At 45.7% G+C, this 21,425-nt stretch overlaps 1 protein-coding gene across 1 annotated transcript in view; it reads right to left on the reverse strand.

The window, feature by feature from the left end:
• Positions 1–744: 744 nt before the first annotated feature.
• T265_00022 (hypothetical protein) overlaps positions 745–21,425 on the reverse strand; it is a gene marked incomplete at both ends in the record, with an annotated part of 27,225 nt that continues 6,544 nt past the window's right edge. The window contains 2 exons of the mRNA XM_009163679.1: positions 745–3,520; positions 8,419–9,633. Coding sequence (XP_009161943.1) covers positions 2,384–3,520; positions 8,419–9,564 — 2,283 coding nt within the window. The remainder of the gene's footprint in view (positions 3,521–8,418; positions 9,634–21,425) is intronic.

The raw sequence follows: 21,425 nt of genomic DNA on the forward strand, positions 1-21,425 counted from the left end.
GGCAGGATGAGTAATCCGAGACGTCTACAAAATACTTTCCCATTAAACCTTGTTCGAGTTACATACTTTTGTACCAAAAAAGTATACGTCCAACCGAAATTCACAAATGTGACTAACTTGGTCTGTCGCAGTCTTCAAAGTGGAACAAAGCACACACTACCACCTGTAGAGTAGCCTCTGTCCATCCCACACTGTGGGTGGCCTTATGAACGTGCTTGTGGAGGGATGCGCATAAGTAGACCGGAATAACATCTCACATTCGGAACCACATTGTGGTCATTTAGATTGACCACTAAGTTGTCTATAATCCCAACTGCGAAAGCACGGCGTTTATACTAGATCTTTGATCGCTAAAATGGAAACACATTTCCGCGCTTATCTGTGGCTGTTTCTGATAGGCGCATCGTATCGGGTTCATACGCCAAGAAGGACGCGGTTTGGTCTTGCCCAAAGAAGGGCAGGTGTAAAATTAGCTAAAAAAAATGTCCATCCTGCATTCAAAATCCCTTCTCACCTTGGTGCCCTTGGTTTTATGCTGGATTTGAGATTTCTTGTCTCTTCTGAACGTTCCTTATCTTCTTACCTGTAGCCCCAATAAGGATTTTACACACAGCCCTAATCCGATTGTACGCTGTTTGTCTTATCCTTTGTGCTCTGCTCAAGTCAACCAAGCGTTTCGACAGATTTCCAATCCGCTCAACATTACCGCCCATTCATCTTGAAAAAGATCAGGAAAAAGGGTGGCAAAGTAGCACTTCCAAGGAGCATCATATTAATCGGCTGATAGCCAAAAGTTAGGTAACAAAGACCGCGCAGTGAGTTATCGAAAACCTATCGCGAATCACTACAGTAGCGTCAAACAAACCGATGGATAGGACGGTTGTTAGGGGATGGAACGATAACACGCAACACAAAGAAGCACCTCCAAAACAAAGATATTGAAAAAAGCACAGAAAGACCCGTCAAACACAAGTCAAAATCACCAGTGATCCAAAAGCGGAGGGAACCCTGCTTCGGTGGAACTGTTGGTGCCGAACCGGGAAAGAACGGAAATGGGGCCTCCGAACCTGGGATTGCATACAAGCAATCGGTGGAAATGGAAGCCCTCGGTTCAAGAGAAAACCGGGTGTTTGAGTACGACGTCCGGAACAGTGAAGCTGGAGCACCCGAAGTCGTATAAAAGAACAACAACAAGAACAACGACAAAGATCGTCCTTAGTTGTAGCAAAAATGTGTTGGAGCACCCGAGTCGTATAAAAGAACAACAACAAGAACAACGACAAAGATCGTCCTTAGTTGTAGCAAAAATGTGTTGCCTGAGAGGATGCAGGGAACCACATAGCTCAAACATGCTCACAGGGACTACTAAGCATCATCAGTAGAATGAGCACAACAGCAGCGATTGGATCATATGAGAAGAAGCATAAAATGTACCATATCAAACAAAGTATTAGAAAAAAACACGAAAATATCGGTTAGGTGGGACAAGATTATTGAGATTACTGCGACTAAGTAGATTGATAATTGCACGGTTGGTACGGGAGGAGAGAGGGGGGAGAGGGCTAGAAAAATTCACCGAGTGTTTTTTTGAGTGAAAACAAGGGAAGGGAGATGTGATTGAAAGTGTGTTTAGCATCGAAAAACGGTCAGTCACATGTTGAGGAAACAGCGATGCACAAGACCGGACGGGGGTAGCATTGTGTCGATCGGCAAAACCGAACTGGGAGTGTGGAAAGTAGTAGAAGACGATAAAATACATGTAGTGCGGAATTCGATTTGCGCAATACGGTTGCAACTTACCAGGGTTACGGTGGTGGTGGTGGTGGTGATAATGATGATGATAATGATGATGATGTTGGTGATGGGAATCGGTGGTAAGACTGGAAAACAGTAGTATAAAAGGGAAGTAGAAATTTTGACCAGCAAACAGAACAAAACCCGTAGAAAAAAATCCGTTGCACCGGAACGTCATGGCAACTGCTGCCATTGACATGGAAGTTATGCGTAGTAAGGCATGGGAGCTGAAGCAGATGACCGGCGGCTCACCGACAATATATCCTCTAGGAAATGAACTAAATGCTTATTGCATATGGGTGTTGGAGCATGCAGAGCAGAAGAGGCGCTTTGAATCGCGGATGTATTAAACCGCAAATGGAGGATGAGGAGGATCAGAGGAGCAAGATGGATCGAAAGATGAGGAAATCCCGGACCAAGTGGAACACAAGCTGCATGATAGATTAACGGTTACATTAAAGGAAGGGTGGGGAGTTCAACAAACCCTGGCTCTGTGTGCAATGCTGGCAATCTATCTGTGACTCGTTCGACGTACTGCGATGCAGCAACCCGTTCACAGCCATTCTCAATCACTTGAAGATTTACAGTTCTATGAAAAGCAAGCACCGTCCAGTGGGCGTGATAATTTTGTCGGTGGTTCAACTTGCCGCAGGTCACATCGATTTGAGGTGGTAGATTCAGTCGAAGCTGGGTAGACAGCGCGTTGCGCTGAGGGGCTGAGCGGAGAAAGGGGAGCGGGTCGTCCACCAGTCAGTGGTTCGCTGCCAATATATTGTTGCTGTCCTGACGGCGCCGATGTTTCCCATGCCTCACATTTGACTCTTGGATTATCGTTCCCAGACAGTCCGGGTTGATTTGTCACCGATGTTTGTACGGGTTGTTGACACGTCGGACTGCTCAATGTCAACGAACTTCGATCTGTCAAGGAGGCAGTAGAATGCGTGCTTGCAACTGTATCAGTTACCTCCTCCAAGTGATCAGGTATCAGAGAGCTGGGTGCTACTGGTGTTCCGATGTTCGGGAATGTCAACTCATAACCAGAACTAGAGGATGAAGATGAAGAACTGGATGCCGGGTCCTGACCGGACATGATGTTTTGCATGACTTCAGAACTAGGTCTACCTAATGAATGTGAGTTTAGATTGGACAGGACCCCGGAAGCAGCCGAACTCGTGCTCAAAATCACATCTGATTCTCGAGCTAAGCCGTTCGTTGTATCGGAAGAACTAAACGGAAACAAGGATTTCTGTGGCATTGGGGTGCCATGTGTTGAAAAAGTCATTGACGAAGGTAAGGTAGAAAATGATCCATTCTGACCAGATGAACTGTGTGGATCAGGACCAGCCGATTGCTTCATTCCGGGCCTCATCCTCCAACCGTTAGGGATATTATCCCGAGAAGTGTCACATTTCGGAAGAGCTGTTGTCTGCATGAGCGAACCGAACGCGTCTCTTCTAGATTCCACATGATCAGAATGTTCAGTTAGACAAGACATGTGAGGAATTGCGACACCAGGACAATGGATTTGCAGGAGGTTGACAAACTGACGGGCCTCACTACGAAGGCTGTCACGTTCTTGTGTGAGCCGATTAATTTCAATTTGCAAACATTCAACTTGGGCTTGCAATTCCTGAGTCCGTTGGACTTTTCGCTCTCTACATTTCTGGGCAGATTTGCGGTTGCGTTCCCTGCGTTTCATCCGCCGATCCGCCTCATCTGGATCCACCTAAACGAGGTGAAGGGACAAGTTTGACTTATAGCACCGATGATGGGTGAGAATGTTCCATCAAGCACAAACTACACAGTAAAAGGGTAATTGTTGTGGCATTTCAAGCCCGGGTACATCCACCGGGTTATTTCGACCTAGAGGGTGGAAGACAGTGAACACATCAAAAACAACTTACTAGCTTTGCGCAGTACACGACTGCGTCAAATGTCAATGCAATTCAGACAAACTTTGACGAGATACTGGTTTATGCACATGGACTTTGCACTTACCACACATTGGCAACCATACAGAATTGTCAGGGAATACAGGGTAACCATATAGGATAGACAGAAATTCAGGAGGGACACAACATCACGAAGCTTGTTGTCAAATGTTTCTTCACTCTAGCCCCCAAAACCTGGTTTTCCGTCGTCAGAAGATAGGGTCTCTTGCTTTATTCTACCGTTAATACGACGGAAATCGCCAGCTTTTTCCATTCCTTTGACTATATCTTTCAATCGTATGACACGCTCTTACTCATTCAGTCACTCGTATCCAGTTGCTACTGCATACTGTAGAAATGCTCTCTGCTCAATTTTCTGAAACTCTACTATTGTCTGTCTGTCCTAACTCGTATGACGTCCAGTTATGCAAAAGCCAAGTAAACGTCCATTTCAATCCACTTTGACGTTCGCCACTTGCGAGGGGCCTCTCTTCCTCTGTATCTCACTCCGATTGGGGGTCATCCCTTCTTCTGTAACCCATATCTTCTTAACGGAACAAATTACTGGGCCAAACGTAGACTAACCTATAATGTTGACGAATGCACTATTGCTGGACGATAAAGGATATGTACAAATCTGTGATTTCTCTTAGTTGCATGCGAGGGGTACGTTGACGGTTTCAAAGTGCGTAAATGCGACAGCCTGAACCCTGCTATCGAGTATCACGCACGCAGTTACAAAGTAGCGACATGGGTGTATGAATATGTTCCAAAAGAACACCGCTGCGGTAGATTCACAGCACACATCAATTTGAAATGTTCCATTCGAATGGCCTATTCACCCAAATGCGTGCTTTGCTAATTGCGAAAATCAGTGACGTCTTATACATACTGTTCCTAACCAATCGACAAACCAAGATCCCTGAAGAACAAAGAGGCAACGTCTCGAACTCCCCTGACAGCCACAGTTCTGGAGTACCTTGGTTGTCACATGTAATGATCCATTCTGTAATAGAACGTTTCCAGCTTGAGGTAGAACCCAGAGTAACTCAGATGCATTGAAGAGAAGGTCGAGCCTTGTTTTGCACTCATTGATTTACTACTAACAGCTGCCTAACACGAATTACGATTTAGTGTCTTGATAGTACTAGATTCTTCGCTGGGGAAACCAGAATGATTAAGTTTTACTGTTCACAGTTATCCCTCCTGCTAACTTCCTCGAGCGAAAAAAAGCAAGTGAAAAACCGTTAAATATTAGTGTCAGGTGACAAATTGACGTGTCCGATTTTCATGTATTCAAGCATCTATCACATGAAGTAGTTAGACCACAACCATTGAGAGTGATTGCTGTATTGGGAGAGGAGGCAATCGGTAAAGGTTTTTCGCAGTATACATTGTACTATCGTTCGCTTGATTCGACACAAAACAATGGCTGTTTACTGCTATCGTCATGACGGTATCGAAGTCCTGAGAGTCTGGGCCCAGGGAAAACTGCACTCAGATGAAACGCAGTACTATCGCTTCGACTGTACACCTTGAATCCATGTTACTGGCTTGACGGTGTTATGAAAAACTGGCAAATTGTTGAATGCAAAGAAACGTGTTAACTTATTTAACATCCATGGATTTCCCACCTGAGTTCTGTCAATTATATTCTATATACATAGTAATTTCAGCTAGCAAAGCGACGAAAATAAATCGACATCTCACTATATTTGGGTCGAGTGTTTTCAAACAAGACTGTTGAACACTTTACCAAGGAACCAAACGGACCTTGAGGTCTCCTGGAAGTCTTAAAATACTGTGGTTATGACCAGGGCCGCTGCTGAAGTGTGGTGCATTCAAACAACCAAAATTCAGACATCTTAGCAATGATTTCTGGTTTCATTCTAGCCCTTTTCCAGGCCAGATCGGATTTACAGAAGGCTGGCGAACACGATTGGTGTTCAATGTTATCGAGATGGTAAACCGAGGAAAAACAGCTGCGTTTCATTAAATCTGCATTGAATCACAATGTCTTCGTGATAAGGAACCCGTCCACCTTGTGTTAGTCCCTCACTGACTCGCCAAACGGTATCGCACACGAAGCCTACTCTACTCGACCAGAGGTCGTGTGATCAATGTAGTGCTATAACTTTCCCATGTAGGTGAATGGAGTAGCTAGCGCTGTGATAGAGATCACGCACAAGTTGTGTTTAATAAATCAGTCATGAAATAACAGATCCCAAGTGAAGGACCTACGAGTAAAGTTATATTGCTTGTAGATCACGTGATCAGTCGTGCGGTGCTCCGTGAAGTCTTCGGCCAGATGTACCTTGCGAAGGATGAGCACCTGCCGGGAACTTCAGCAAATGACATCTGATCAAACAGGCTGGAAGAACTAAACGACAGCTATCCCATATAAATTACTCGCCAATAAAACGCACATGAACCGCTCACTATTGGAATNCATGAACCGGTCACTATTGGAATGCACAAAGGTAGGTTGCGTATCCATATTCATTCATTTATATTTTAATTACGGACCTCGAAGCCTACCACAGTACATCCACCACAAGCTTCGAGCGTAAATGTTACAAATCAGCTGAATATGACTTTATTCGTTGTGTCGCACCAAACCAACATGGTGCAAGGAAGATGCGGTCACTTGCGTTGTCAAGCGTGAAAGCCGTGTCACTCCATTCCGTGTTCCGAATGCTGATGGGATGAACCGATGAGAATTGCGTGCCCTTGCCGTGTCATAGCTAGCAAGTCGATGGCTGGGCACGCTTCAATGAACAAGTGCTCAGGAGACAACCTGGCAGCATAAGATATCGGATGAGTGAGGCACCCAAGCTCCATCGGCCCGACTCAACAGAGGAGCTGGGTAAAGTATCTAGGTAACTAATCTCAGCCCATATCGTTGATTTGGGGGTCAGTAAATATACTTTCTCACTTGGCAACGCAGATGAATGGATTCCGCTTTATACCGTACCTGTTAGGTATCTTGCTACCACCTCAGTTTACGCAGCCAGGCGGCACGGCGAGAAAGACCAGAGCAACCTGGGTTGGGACGATCGATCGAAGCATACAATTGACATGCTTCGCCTTACTTCAAGCCTCGTAAATTAAAAGTGCAGCGTCTGACGGAAGAAGGCCGTAAAAGGTCTGCCGTGTGGTGGACTTTGTGGTAGTCAGATTGATAGATTTTCGTCCAGCCGCATCAAGGTTGCAGTGAACGTAGCCGTCCGACCTATTTAAATTCAAATTTGGCAGACTCCAATCACTTCATTTCAACGCTACGGACCAATTCAAGAGGGCATCAGCCTGATGCATTTTTGCCGGCTAGACGATAAGAGTGGTGTCTTACTTATAGCTTTACGGTCAAGAGGGAAAAATCCCCTACCTAGTCCCCAAGCTCCAACGACAGAGTGACACGAAGGCTCCAGTCAGGTGGGAAGACGATGATGGGAAGACTGATGAAGTCATCAAACCGCCCTGTTGTTTTGCGACATCCAAGCCCACTGACCAGAATTTTCCGGAAGGGTGTCACTTCTCAGTTTCATGACAAGTCGTTTGAGAGCAAGCAATATTCAGAAATGTCATGGATTACGTCACCATAGGGTCGTTCGACTGATACTACTGCGTGGGTGTCGTTCAGGACATGAATAAGCTGAATCACATGTGTGCTGCGTGCGGCAACGCTCCTGCGTCACTGTGGCAGTCGTTTCAAGTCAATATAATGTATATTTTAGATGAGATACTTCTAATCAAAGTGACAATGGGCGTCGTTCACTTGAACTTATTTCCTTTAGGGCCGAACGATTGGATATATCGTCAAGTCATCGTTCACTTCTACGGTGAAAGGCCAGTGTGCATTTGCGGTGAATAACGTACTTATGCGGGCGGAGATACCAGACATCGTGAGCAGTAATGTGTTTTTTTTTGTTTTTCTCACTTCTAACACTTTCTGACCTAGCTGTTTGACCCGCACACCCACTACTGACTGGCACATGTCGCCAAGACCGGTAATGGTCCTATAGTCCGAAAATTCCGTCTTCTGTTGCTCCCATGGGAGAGGGACGAGGGAAGAGGGGATGAAAAACAGGCACACCGCGTCTCTCACCTCACGTCTACGGCAGGTCGAAGCCTGCGCCAGCCGGAACGGATTGAAGGGATGACTCACCATCGGTCGGGGCCGGAGGCTAGGTGGTTTGCTGATTGGTCCACACAGCCGATTGACCGGAAGAGATATCGATCGATGTTTTGCCTTCAACCTCGTTGGCGGACTCGTCGGGAAAACGTGGGTAAACGACGGATGACGGAAGCTTCGCTAGCACCATGACCATTCTCATCGCGCTACTCGATCAGTTAGGCTGTCAGAGAAATGTCTCAAGCAATGCGGGCCTCTTGTTGCAATCAACAGATGGGAAGGCCCTCAAAATGTTCGTCTATATCGCTACTGCCTATGGCGACTTGGTGTGAATTTGCAAAGCGGCACCAATTACTGGAACATTAACCAATACATTAAACCCCAGCAATGAAAAAACTGTAGCACCTTAAAAAACACCAAACAAGGATGAACGTCAATGATGGAAATCAGGTTTACCGGAACGCTATGGACCGTCCGTAGGTCCATAAAACAAGACATCGGTAAGGATTCAGCAATGCTAAACAGATTATTTGCCTGCAGCGCATCGAAAAGCAGACTTACTGGTTCATTTTTTAGGTTACGCCGTCCAGTAGCCAAAGTTGGTGCTGCTTTGCGTGTCCTGTTTGCCGTTCGAGAACAACTGCTTGTGTTGGTTGGTGTCGGTGACACCTCGCCATCATCAGATGAGGTGGCAAATTTGTTTGTCAGGAAACCAGCAGTCGAGGAGTCCGGCGTCATCATAATTGAATTAGCCACTGAAACATCACCAGCAGAGACAGCCAAAGCCTTCGTAGAGTTGACAGAAGTTGGTGGCGCCACAGAACGAGTGTGGAGAAGAGGAGGATTCGAATTCGGGTCAGAATTAGTCCTCATTAAACCAAAACTACTCCCGTTTAAGTTGGTCGTCAGTGCAGTGGGTGAGACACCATTAAATAGCAGTTTTGATTCGTAGGCTCTCCTGGACACATTGTTATAGCCGTTGACCTCAAAAAGAGGAGGGGGGTGATCACGATGGGAGAGCAAATCAAACTGTCCCACATCCTGGTTGCGTCCGAGTGAACTGAGTTGCCTACCAGTAGCTCCATACAACTGTTCAGATACCGGGTTGGTAAGGCTTCGGCAATCGTTGGTCACACACGGATGCCGAGAACACATATCGGAACCACCCAAAGTTAAGGCCCGAAAGTCTACTCGCGGTTTTAATTCACTGTCCGGGTCCACAGCATCCGGATTCCAACTGCTAAACCCCTCACTTGGTACTGCATCGTACGAAACTGTATTTGAGACGAAATTCAGCGACTCCACAATTGGGTTGTATTCTCCCCGCATGTACTCGGAAATAGACCTGCTTTCAGTTAAATAACCATTTTTCAGATCATTCGGATGCTCCCGTGTTCCATACAATCCACTGGTAAAGGTTGGCGGTGCAGATGAGTAATTCATGGTTGGATGTATAGATGAAGGCAAGAACGATGACTGAGATGGGCCAGATTTCAACCTTGGTGCTTGCTGTTGGGCTGGTACCGTATAGTGGCCTGGATGGGAATCGCGATCACAGGCTGCAAGGAGAGTGTTGACGTTCGAAGAACTCGTGGTAGATGAGGACTCTCGCAGATCAATCAACTGAATACTAGGCAACTGAGAGTTTGGATCGTTCAGCAACGGAAGTAGTGTGAGCACTTCGTTGGGGCAGGCAGCCAGGGACATGTGAAATTTCCCAGTGCTGGGACGTCACAAATGGACCAGCTTGACCGTTCAGAGTCCACTGGAGCGAACCTGCGATCGCAAAATCGAAAAAATTTGAGATGTTGTTGTCGATAACAAGAGAGAGCAGTTTCAGACAATTATTCCAACCAAATGCACCAGGGTCTTTTCGCGACTGAAAATTATGCTGTAAAATAAGCTTTCTCGAAGTATTCAGGTGTGCGAGACATTCTGTTCTTATTTCCTAAGGTTCAACTGATGGTCAGAAGGGTCGGTATCCTTCCACTGTCAGCCATATATTGTCACCTGAGAACACTGAAGTGGTCGACTAAGCTAGTGCAGCTCATGTATTTTACTTGATTGATCGGTTGGTAACTTGGCTTGGAAGTCATTGTGTATCAGTATGGATAGCGGGACGAAGAAATTTAGATCTTAGAAAAATTTATCGAGAGTGTAAAACTTGGAAATAAGCACAATGGAAAGTGTCCTCTGACTACTCGGCAAAAATGCCTTAATAAGGTCCAGTTCCTGATAGATACGGATAAATACCTGGACAAACTAGTTTTTTATATTTGCCTGAGTCCAAACCTGTAGTCATCTTCAGGGGACTTGCTGCAGGAGACAATTGAATTCAGTTTATCCTCTAGTATACAATTTACACTAACAAACTGCACAGTTATTCTTCAAGAGACAAGCCTTAAAGGTACCTGCTTCGGCTCAGTAACGGGGACAGTAGGTTGCTGATCTTCATCAGTTCCGGGGACAGAGTGAAGCCAATACACGAACCTACAGCATTAGAAACTAATTCGCTCTAAAGGTGGTGTTGTTGGCGCACAACATACACGGCGCCCTCAGGACCTTGACCACTGACACCTCTGAGCGAAAGCTGGTGTACACAGTTTTTAGGAAATCTGCAACTAGGTGGCCAGCAAAATCTGTATTCCGTGATTTTATTGGGACCTTAGTTGAAGGTGACATTCATATCCAGAAACCGCATTAGCATAGTCGTATTACTCACGATGAGCCATCACGTACCGGGAAGAACAGCATTCTCGATAACTATTTCATAATCCATGAGTATGAAGGTGACAACAGGCAAATTGGTAGAAAGATCTGACGCGGCCGGAGCAACTGCTTTCTTGGCCGCCTGTATTCATGATGGGGGGTCGTATTGCTTGTTCTTGCCAGGTGCAGCTAACCGAACGCTGACCGGTCCTATCAAAAGAGGGTTTTCTGAGGACATCGGGATTTTCACGAAGAGACAGCTCACAACGTTGCTGAAAGCCCTTCGATAGCCCATGGTCGGTATCACCCTTCTTCGGGCTCACCAGGTAGACTTAGTCCCCGAGTTCCCGTCAAACTTGAATCCGAATTGCACGAAATTTGTCAACTACGTCCATTTGCATGTCCAATTTAATTCGAAGAAGGGCTAAACGGTTCATGTGGATGCATTTTCAGCAACCATATGAGTAGTTTCCTTAACGAAAATATACCGCGATATCTCGAATATTCCAACAACCGAGACATGAATCTATCTTTACGAAGCACATTCTGTCTAAAGATACCATAAACGGGAGATTCAGTTGTGACTTCGGTGAGTGTTCCGTGAAAAGCAAATCAGTGTACACTGGATTTTCGTAAGGAAAGGATGCATTAGTGCAGTTGCTGGCTTCGCAGTCTACGCTGAGGCAGGGAGCTGTCGTAGGTTAAATCATGTTGATCCAAGAACCATCTACGATGATGTGATTTTTGAGCAGGCTGCTTTTGCGTGGATGATCTTTCAGCCTTCTCAGAAATTCGGAGATATGGTTACGATCCAGGTATCCAGACAAGCTTAGATTCTTATAAGGATACTGCCAAAAAATACGAGGAAATCACAACGTGCCAAGGATAGAAGGCATTTCCTTATTAAGGTTTAAGGATAGTGAATTCAGTGCTTCGTGTCCACTCCTCTAACTCTTGAACACAGCTTAGGATACAACGATCAAACAGCTGGTATGAAGAGTTCGAATCTCAAACGAGTGCTCAGAAAGCAGAATTTCAGCGGCTTGATGGAACGTGTGGTAAAACGGAATAGAGTTTAGTGAATATTTTTGTGTACATGTCGACTTAGATGGCTGCTTGTGCTTGTATTTTGTTCTACTGAAAGAGCATGCATTTCCAACTAGTTCAAAAGTGTACGAAACAACACAGCAACTACAACTCAGCTCCGACTTTATGTGCAAAGAATATCTGGAACTTAATTGAGTGGCGGATGTGTTTATGAACGGCGAACACAGGGTGGTCATATCCGGTTTTACTCGATCTAGATAAAAATTTGACCGTTGACATAAATTAGGATTTCGGTAGGTTTGGTGGCAAAGTTTGTCGCCATTCTGCCCTTCTGTGTTCATTATTGATCGGCCCTTGGACTTGACATTTCCGAAAGGAATCTAGTTTTAGTAGTCAAGGATGACATAGGATGTCATCTAGCTTGATACTCCGGTCCTCAGTAAGCCTGTCACAGTTGTCCCTAAAATTTGATTTTTGCTAACGATTTTTGGACGTTGTGCACACACAACTCGCAGTTGTATTGAACTGACAGGATTGAAGAATATCTACCGGTCTGGATGGCAAAGTTAGGAGCTATGTGGGAGTGTAGAAACAGCGTAATCCACAAGACATTCATCACTCACAGGGGTTGCAAACTTTTACCGACAGGGCGCACTACTCATAAGACTCCTGAGAACTTTCAAGCAACCCACGATCAACTTCGTCCTTCTTGTTATTAGACTCTATTCGAAAATCACTTTCTTAAGTTTCTCAAAGTTGTGACTATTGTTCACCAATAAGCGAACGTGAGGATCAACTTTGGCAGTTTCGCTCATGCTGCCGCGTATAGATTGTAAATCCCTTGGTGGACGTCGGTTGACTGGCCTTGTGAGTTCACGTCAAACACATGTCAAAGAATAACGTTGACTGGTGTGCTGACGTTCACCTCATCCCACCGACATGCTCGCTCAAATGGACGTGCGAAGGTTTCCGTTCTGTTCGGCCCCTCTATCGCTTTTTCCCCCCAACCCCTAAGTCATGAAGCATGCAAAAAGAAAATACAGTGTCAACCCGGTAACACATCATTTTGTGGCTCAAGTCTGGGTCTTCGGACATGCAATTCATCGTCGGAACCGAACAAAAGGATGATAGTCCAGGTCAATGGAAAGCTCACTGAAGGTGATGGTAATACAAGCGTTTGACCCTCCATGAGATATACGAATATGTGGCAGGCGGCCGAGCAGGTCAGTCTATTGAGCCACCGGCTCTGGGCAGGGTCACCAAAGAAAACCCCACTCTCCGCTGCTTCACGGGTCGGACTTTCGATTCGGAGACCAAGGGCGTCGTCCCCGAACAAAACCCTACATCCTCTCAGTCTTGTGGGGCAGACTTTTGAATCAAAGGTTCAGGATGGGTACCTCAACCAAGCCGAGAAGTATCATTTGCCCGCACAGTTCTAAGTCCACGGACACCTTCCCCAACCACTTTTCATCACACAACCAAACGTTGCTGAATCATTTGATTGGCAGTTATCTGACCGGTACGTCTCATGCACCCCGCTGCTTATTAATAACAAATTGCTAAAACCAGGAGATCTTTTCTACTTAAAATCCTTCAAAGTCCGTACTCTATGTCAAATTGACAAACAGACAATGCTCGCTGAAACCTTTTACTCCCTGGAGTTGCACTCAGTTGCAGGGCTGAACGCGCTTTCCTCGACTGGATTCCAGGAACAGTCGTCTTTGCGCCGTCCGGTTATCCAGTTTAGTCGAACTCCCTGCCTCCGTGGCCCTATACCTCAACGGAGTGCAGTTCTGGCGCGGAGAAGGGTATTTTCTATCGAGTTGTCCGGGCTCACTCGTCAAGCAACAAACAATGACAATGCGATCCTTGCGGGCGATATGAATGCCCAAGTCGTTTGTGTGAACTCCTTGGAATCACATCTGGGCGTTCGATTCGGAGTCGATGTTCGTCTTACGGAGACTGACTCCTCCAGAAGTGTGCTGATCAACTGTTTGTGGACAGACCTAACTTTTTTCATAAACGTTTGCATTACGTGGCCTGGCGACCACCAAGTGCAAATCAACCGTAGGCCCAGTTGCATCATGTGGCCATTGGCCGCCGGTGGAGAGCAAAACTTTAAGACTGCTGTTCCTTCTGGGGCATACGACTTGATTCCGATCACGCCATGTTGTGAGTACGCCTGATGATTCGCTTCCCTTCAGGCAAGTCATCAAAAAGCACGTTAATCTGCCATCTTAGAATTACCACAGTTCAGCATAGCTCTCTACAGTAAGCCAACACTACTGGTAGCGAGCACGTTGATAGAGCATCTGAAAATCTGAAAGAAGCTGTGCTAGTGGCGTTCAGTGCTGTCTGTCCGACGTCTCCAATACGATAAAAATAGCCACCGGATATCATTGAGATCGCTAGCATTGGTTGATGCCAGGAAATCAGCAGATAACGAGCATGATGGTGAACGCGAATTCCTCAACGCCAAATAGTGAAGAGCCTAAGCTTCGGTGAAAATCGAAAGCCCAGGAACCGGAGAGGCCTTTTACTACCGAAAACAGCCATGCCCAATAGCAATTGATACAATCAACTGACTGTGGGGAAGCAACGGTCGATGAGACGATAAGGGAGAAGGGCGGTTCATCAGTTCACTCGCAAAAAGGCCGACTGGAAATATGGGCCGAACACTTCGAAGAACAGCTTAGCTGGTCTCCTGCAACACATCCTCCAAAGAAACTGCATACCAGCGAATGGAATGTGAACCTTAGTCACCCATCAGAAGAGAAAATAAAATACGAAATATCCCTACTGAAATATGAGAAGGCATCAGACCGGGACGGTCTCTATCTAGTCCTTTCCAAAGAGGGCGGAGAACCCCCAGTGAGCTATCTGACAAAACTCATTAAAGCGATATGAAGTGAACAGAAAGTGCCTGCAGAATGGGACTCGTTGGCAGATATTCCTGTCTTCAAAAATGGTACGTGGACGCTGTGTGAAAACGACCGTGACATCGAAGATTTAGTCTGGTCGTATCCTTCAAAAGGAGAGAGAGATCCGTGAAAACCTGTTTTCCGTTTTGAAAGAGGACGCATCAATCATATTTTCAAATTCCCACAGATTTTGGAACTGTGACATTGCTTGCAGCAACTAACAATGGTTGTGTCCCCAGACTAGAAAGCTGTTTTTGACTCTGTGGACCGTCATGCACGGTTATGGTCTGTGGAGCAGTGGTGTCCCCATAAATTCTTGACCCTCCTTAAGACGCTGTACGCCAACTCCCGCGGCCGAGTGAAAGTCTACGGGAAGCTCTCGTCCGAGTACACCACATCGGGTAGTGTCGGGCAACGTTGTCCCCTTCCATCTTTCCTATCCAACTTCACGACTTATGTGATTATATAACACCCATCCGCAACCTCTAACGCCTGTGGGGTCGAACAGATCATTCGCACACAGATATCGAATACGTAGACAACAGAGCTCTTCTTGAATGCGATGCCATTGTAATACAGACGACGTAAACTAATCTAACTAATTTTGTCTCACGTTCTGACATGCACTTAACACCTGCAAAGTTTAAAGTGCTGCCACAAGGCAGGATGATCACGAAGCCTAACCTTATACTTGCGGGTGAGCTGATTGAGATAGGCAGCTGTATCAGTCTCGGTGACGCAACCAAAGGTGATTGGGAAAGCCAGATCAGTTTCCCGAACCTGCATCACCTGTGGTGTAGGAATGGCATCAACTTATCCCTCAAGGGATAAGTTTGCAATGCTGCGATGCGCTTCACATTATCATACGGGTCAGAAAATTGGCCCTGTATTTGCAAGCGTTCGTCTTGTATTCCTCAACCATCAACCATTTACAACCCTACAACCAAGGAGTAGATCCTTTGGTAGTGAACCATTCTGCACTTACCAGTGCTCTACTTGTCTGGCCAAGCCTACGCAATAAGACAAGTATAGTCGCCGAAGCAGTCGTTCGCCTCATCGGAACTACTAAATTGTACAATTCTCTTCCATTCTCTTCATATTTCCTCTAACTCCATAATATTAATCCATCTCGGTCCACTGGCTATTGTCGAACGCATTTTCAGACCTCAATATGTGTAAACACATGAAAACAAGTATGCTTTCGGACTGAACAAGGTATGCGGGACAACGTCTAACACTTGTACGCGTGACGCAGATAGACAGCACCATACCAGCGCGTCCATCGGGCGATAACAAGGTACGTATTTCTGAGACGTAGAAAAAAGGACCTGTCGAGGCAGTCAGTCTTCGAAAACTACGAGGATTCGTGGCAAATGAAACATGTTCAAGCTGCTTATTTAAATCTTTCACCGTCGATTAGTCAAGCAACGAGTGCACCACTTCTGTTTACAAAGAAAAAAGGATTTATCGTAACGGTCCGACCGCATGTCAAGAATACAGGGCATCATTCATTATAAGAGCCGACCGAATTAACCGCAAACGGTCATATAAAGCCTTTAACGGATACCAGATTGTGTGGTGGTGAACCCGCACATGAGCCTAAGGTTGGCGCCAGATTTATGGTCTATCGACCGAGTAGCACATACCCATACTATGGCGAGGCCAGGATTTGTGGTCTACTTTGAAACGGGCTTAGAAGATGACATGTGAGTTCATTGAAGTTCTTCATGTTCACTCACTTACGCCTACATGGGATTCCGTGAAACACAACGAAGTCTAACGCGGCAGTGGTTTTCATGAGGACAATGTGGTCGGGCCGCACATTGTGGCAGTTCAGACGGACGTAGCGGTCGATCATATGATCCCATACCAGCAAGTGAATAGACGATGTTTTGATTATTGACTATGCGTAGGCAAGTTGCATAAACAATTGGTGAGTTGGACAGCTCAAGTTACAACGCATGAATATGAAAATTTCCAATGCGATACCACCTGACCTGGGTCAACAGATTCAACGAGGCATCGTGAAAATGTTTGTAATGTAGAAGCGTGCGTTTTTCTAAGGTCACATGACTCCCAATCGTCTAAGAAAACAGTCGAGAACATGAGCTGGTTATCAACCCCAAGTAGTTGAGGGTGAAAGCGAAATGTTGTATCTTTACACTTGGTTGATCAAAATGAATCAGCGATTTGGAGTGATCGGGTATATAGGCAGGTGGGACCGAACTGCAGAAACTTGGTGACGAATTATGACTGGCAGTTTACAGCCATTTGGGAAGGCACTGTCACCAAACCTATAGGAGTCGTATGTGGTTCTCAGCTAGGGTTCCTGTGTTGAATTGTTGAACTTTTACTCGACCCCTTAGGATCACGAAGAAATTCTGTAAGCCATCTGCTGTAATATTTCTATTCGCAGTTGCTTTGAAAGAGTATCTTGCCGCTAGGAGCCATTGCAGTTTCACTTCATGTCATATCCAAAAAGTATGGGCATCGCGAACATATTAGATGGTGGGATGAACCAGTCTGACAATAAACAAAGTTGCACACCATGATGCCGGCAAGTGCCTCTCTCTCTCGTGTCCAGAGGGAGCCCAGAAATTAACTCAAGACAGGCCTTCACACTAGTTTTGTTACTTCATTCCGTCGGGTTTTCGCCTATCAGATATTCTCATTCGTTGTCGCTTTAGATGAGAAGCTCCCGCATTAAGTTGAACTTAGGAAACTGCCTTGCCTATTTTGACGCGCATGATAAGACAGTGCATCGCATGCACCGGTCAGTGAATTGGTTGAGTAAGCCCAAGATCTTCCGCTTGAGGATAGGATGGGAGCGTCAAAGGATAACGATAGACCGTGCACTAGTGAAGTGCACAGAAAAACGGGTCACAGTTCCTCACGGGGATTCAAAAACGCATCTGGCTGTTCACTTTTCAACCGCCCCACTGAAGAGCTTCCTCCATCTTGTCATACTAGACGGCCTGTATTTCTAAATTCGGTGCTTGAATCAGTCACACCAAGTCAATCGTATATTCAGATTGATCTTTCCAGCTCAAACCATGCTTTACCGTTTAAGTTCATCGCACTAGATCTCAGACTAGCGGCCACTTGCATTATCAAGATTGAAAGTCGCGTTATCCCATTCACCTGCTGAAGTGCTCCCAAGAGAATTGGATAATGAGAATCGTAATATCAAGTCAACGGCTACGCAAGCTTCGGTGATTGGCGGCCGACGAAAGAAAACCTGGCAATATAAAGCCTTGAGAAACAAACATTCAAGATGATAAAAGTTTCATCACAGCATGCAAGTTCCAGCGACTCAATTTGGCAGCGAAGCTAGACATAGCACCCAAGTTCAGCCCGTAGTGTTGTCCGGGGGATCAGTAAATATGGTCTTCTTGCTCACTAACGCCAATGTACGTATTTGTCAGGTGCCTTGCGATGACGTAACATCAAGTGGAAAACTTAACCTAGTTGGCACCATGTGAAACTACATAACAGCTTGGGTTGGAACGGTCGATTAAAGAGGTGCTTCGTTTTACTCTAGACCCAGTAATTTGAAAGTGCAGGCTGTCTGGCAAGACAACGTCTGAAAAGACCTTCGCTGAATTGGTGAGTTCAACTGAACTACGAGATACATGAACGAATTCTGACAAAAATATGCAACAGATTTTCATGTGCGAAGCAACATTTGTAGACTATGTGCGTCTTTTGATGATGCTATTCACTAGCAAGATCTACTCAGATAGTTTATCAAACACTTCCCCTGAATGCAAGCCACTATCTTGACAAGCCAGAAAATATGTGATTTTAAATTCAGTTAGATCACCGTCTTTCGGACACATCAAAATTCGTCTTTCGTGCGTGTTCCAAACGATCGCTTCAACCCGTGTTAGTGTGACTCTTCCTGAGGTCGGGCTTAACTGTACTGTTCAAGAGCGTATTAGCGAAGTTGAGGGTGAATGCGAACGAGTGAGTAGATCAGATTTAGCAGACATGTGTAAACCGCACACTGTTGTGATAAGGCTGACGGATGGAAATGTGGCACTGTCACTGAATGGCGGTTGGACTTAGTGTACCGGATGATCCAAACGTGTTTAAGTCCAGCGCGTTTTTCAGGCACAACGACTAATCGAAGGCTCATTTCGTAGCTGACAGTAGTTCGGGTGGGAACGACCGAGTGATGCACATGGCGCAATTGCTATTTCCCAAGGACCATCGCTTAAATGTACAGATAAAGACTGGCGTGACAGAGCCAACGCGAACATATTAGATGGTGGGATGAACCAGTCTGACAATAAACAAAGTTGCACACCATGATGCAGGCAAGTGCCTCTCTCTCTCGTGTCCAGAGGGAGCCCAGAAATTAACTCAAGACAGGCCTTCACACTAGTTTTGTTACTTCATTCCGTCGGGTTTTCGCCTATCAGATATTCTCATTCGTTGTCGCTTTAGATGAGAAGCTCCCGCATTAAGTTGAACTTAGGAAACTGCCTATTTTACTGAGACGCGCATGATAAGACAGTGCATCGCATGCACCGGTCAGTGAATTGGTTGAGTAAGCCCAAGATCTTCCGCTTGAGGATGTCCGAGGAGCGTCAAAGGATAACGATAGACCGTGCACTAGTGAAGTGCACAGAAAAACGGGTCACAGTTCCTCACGGGGATTCAAAAACGCATCTGGCTGTTCACTTTTCAACCGCCCCACTGAAGAGCTTCCTCCATCTTGTCATACTAGACGGCCTGTATTTCTAAATTCGGTGCTTGAATCAGTCACACCAAGTCAATCGTATATTCCGATTGATCTTTCCAGCTCAAACCATGCTTTACCGTTTAAGTTCATCGCACTAGATCTCAGACTAGCGGCCACTTGCATTATCAAGATTGAAAGTCGCGTTATCCCATTCACCTGCTGAAGTGCTCCCAAGAGAATTGGATAATGAGAATCGTAATATCAAGTCAACGGCTACGCAAGCTTCGGTGATTGGCGGCCGACGAAAGAAAACCTGGCAATATAAAGCCTTGAGAAACAAACATTCAAGATGATAAAAGTTTCATCACAGCATGCAAGTTCCAGCGACTCAATTTGGCAGCGAAGCTAGACATAGCACCCAAGTTCAGCCCGTAGTGTTGTCCGGGGGATCAGTAAATATGGTCTTCTTGCTCACTAACGCCAATGTACGTATTTGTCAGGTGCCTTGCGATGACGTAATATCAAGTGGAAAACTTAACCTAGTTGGCACCATGTGAAACTACATAACAGCTTGGGTTGGAACGGTCGATTAAAGAGGTGCTTCGTTTTACTCTAGACCCAGTAATTTGAAAGTGCAGGCTGTCTGGCAAGACAACGTCTGAAAAGACCTTCGCTGAATTGGTGAGTTCAACTGAACTACGAGATACATGAACGAATTCTGACAAAAATATGCAACAGATTTTCATGTGCGAAGCAACATTTGTAGACTATGTGCGTCTTTTGATGATGCTATTCACTAGCAAGATCTACTCAGATAGTTTATCAAACACTTCCCCTGAATGCAAGCCACTATCTTGACAAGCCAGAAAATATGTGATTTTAAATTCAGTTAGATCACCGTCTTTCGGACACATCAAAATTCGTCTTTCGTGCGTGTTCCAAACGATCGCTTCAACCCGTGTTAGTGTGACTCTTCCTGAGGTCGGGCTTAACTGTACTGTTCAAGAGCGTATTAGCGAAGTTGAGGGTGAATGCGAACGAGTGAGTAGATCAGATTTAGCAGACATGTGTAAACCGCACACTGTTGTGATAAGGCTGACGGATGGAAATGTGGCACTGTCGCTGAATGGCGGTTGGACTTAGTGTACCGGATGATCCAAACGTGTTTAAGTCCAGCGCGTTTTTCAGGCACAACGACTAATCGAAGGCTCATTTCGTAGCTGACAGTAGTTCGGGTGGGAACGACCGAGTGATGCACATGGCGCAATTGTTATATCCCAAGGACCATCGCCTAAATGTACACATAAAGACTGGCGTGACAGAGCCAAAGCAAATCTCCACTGAAGAGACTGAGCAAGATACCCAGCAAGAACCTGGCTCAAATCCTTAGTTGACTGTAAGTCAATCTGTGCAGAAAGCCGAGAACTGTGCAGCTGTTTCATCCGTGTTGCGAATCGTTAGTTGTGCGCATCTCAAGACCATCCAGAGATTCGAACTCGCAACTTCCCAACTGATAGGTGCAACCTATTAGCTATGATTGACTAATCAACACTGGGGATAACTCGCGCTGACAGGAAATAGTGCATGGCTGGTTCAACTGTTGACTGATTCCTCGGCGGTTGATCGGGTGGCCATTTGTCTGTTGGCCGAGCCTGACAATTAGCTTGCAGGCGTTTTGTCAACACGCAGTACTTTACCAACAGTCAGTTATCGACTAAATATTTACTGAACTGAGTGAAATTCCTCTTTTGGGAAAATTAGTCGCCTTCTAGGAATTATTGAGTGATACTCTATCGCCCGACTGCTGAAGGATCTGGAACAGAATGCGCCACACTGTTGTGAGTACCGGCGTGCGCAATAAAACAAGAACTGATAAAGTACTACTCATAAGGTTGCTGAAAAGTGATACTCTCCCGACTGCTGAAGGATCTGGAACAGAATGCGCCACACTGTTGTGAGTACCGGCGTGCGCAATAAAACAAGAACTGATAAATAAATACTCATAAGGTTGCTGAAAATCCATCGAAAGCCCAAGACCGGTTTCGCCCTTCTTGGGGCTCATCAGGTAGGCGCAGTCCTCGGGTTTCCGTCAACCTTATGTTCTACTTGAAACCAAATTGCACCTAAGAACATCATAAACGAGAGATTCAGCCGGGTTCCAGGTGAGTCTCTCGAAAGAACCAAATTAGTTTGCAAATGAGTGA

Source organism: Opisthorchis viverrini (assembly GCF_000715545.1).
Source record: "Opisthorchis viverrini unplaced genomic scaffold opera_v5_1, whole genome shotgun sequence".
Taxonomy (NCBI): domain Eukaryota; kingdom Metazoa; phylum Platyhelminthes; class Trematoda; order Opisthorchiida; family Opisthorchiidae; genus Opisthorchis; species Opisthorchis viverrini.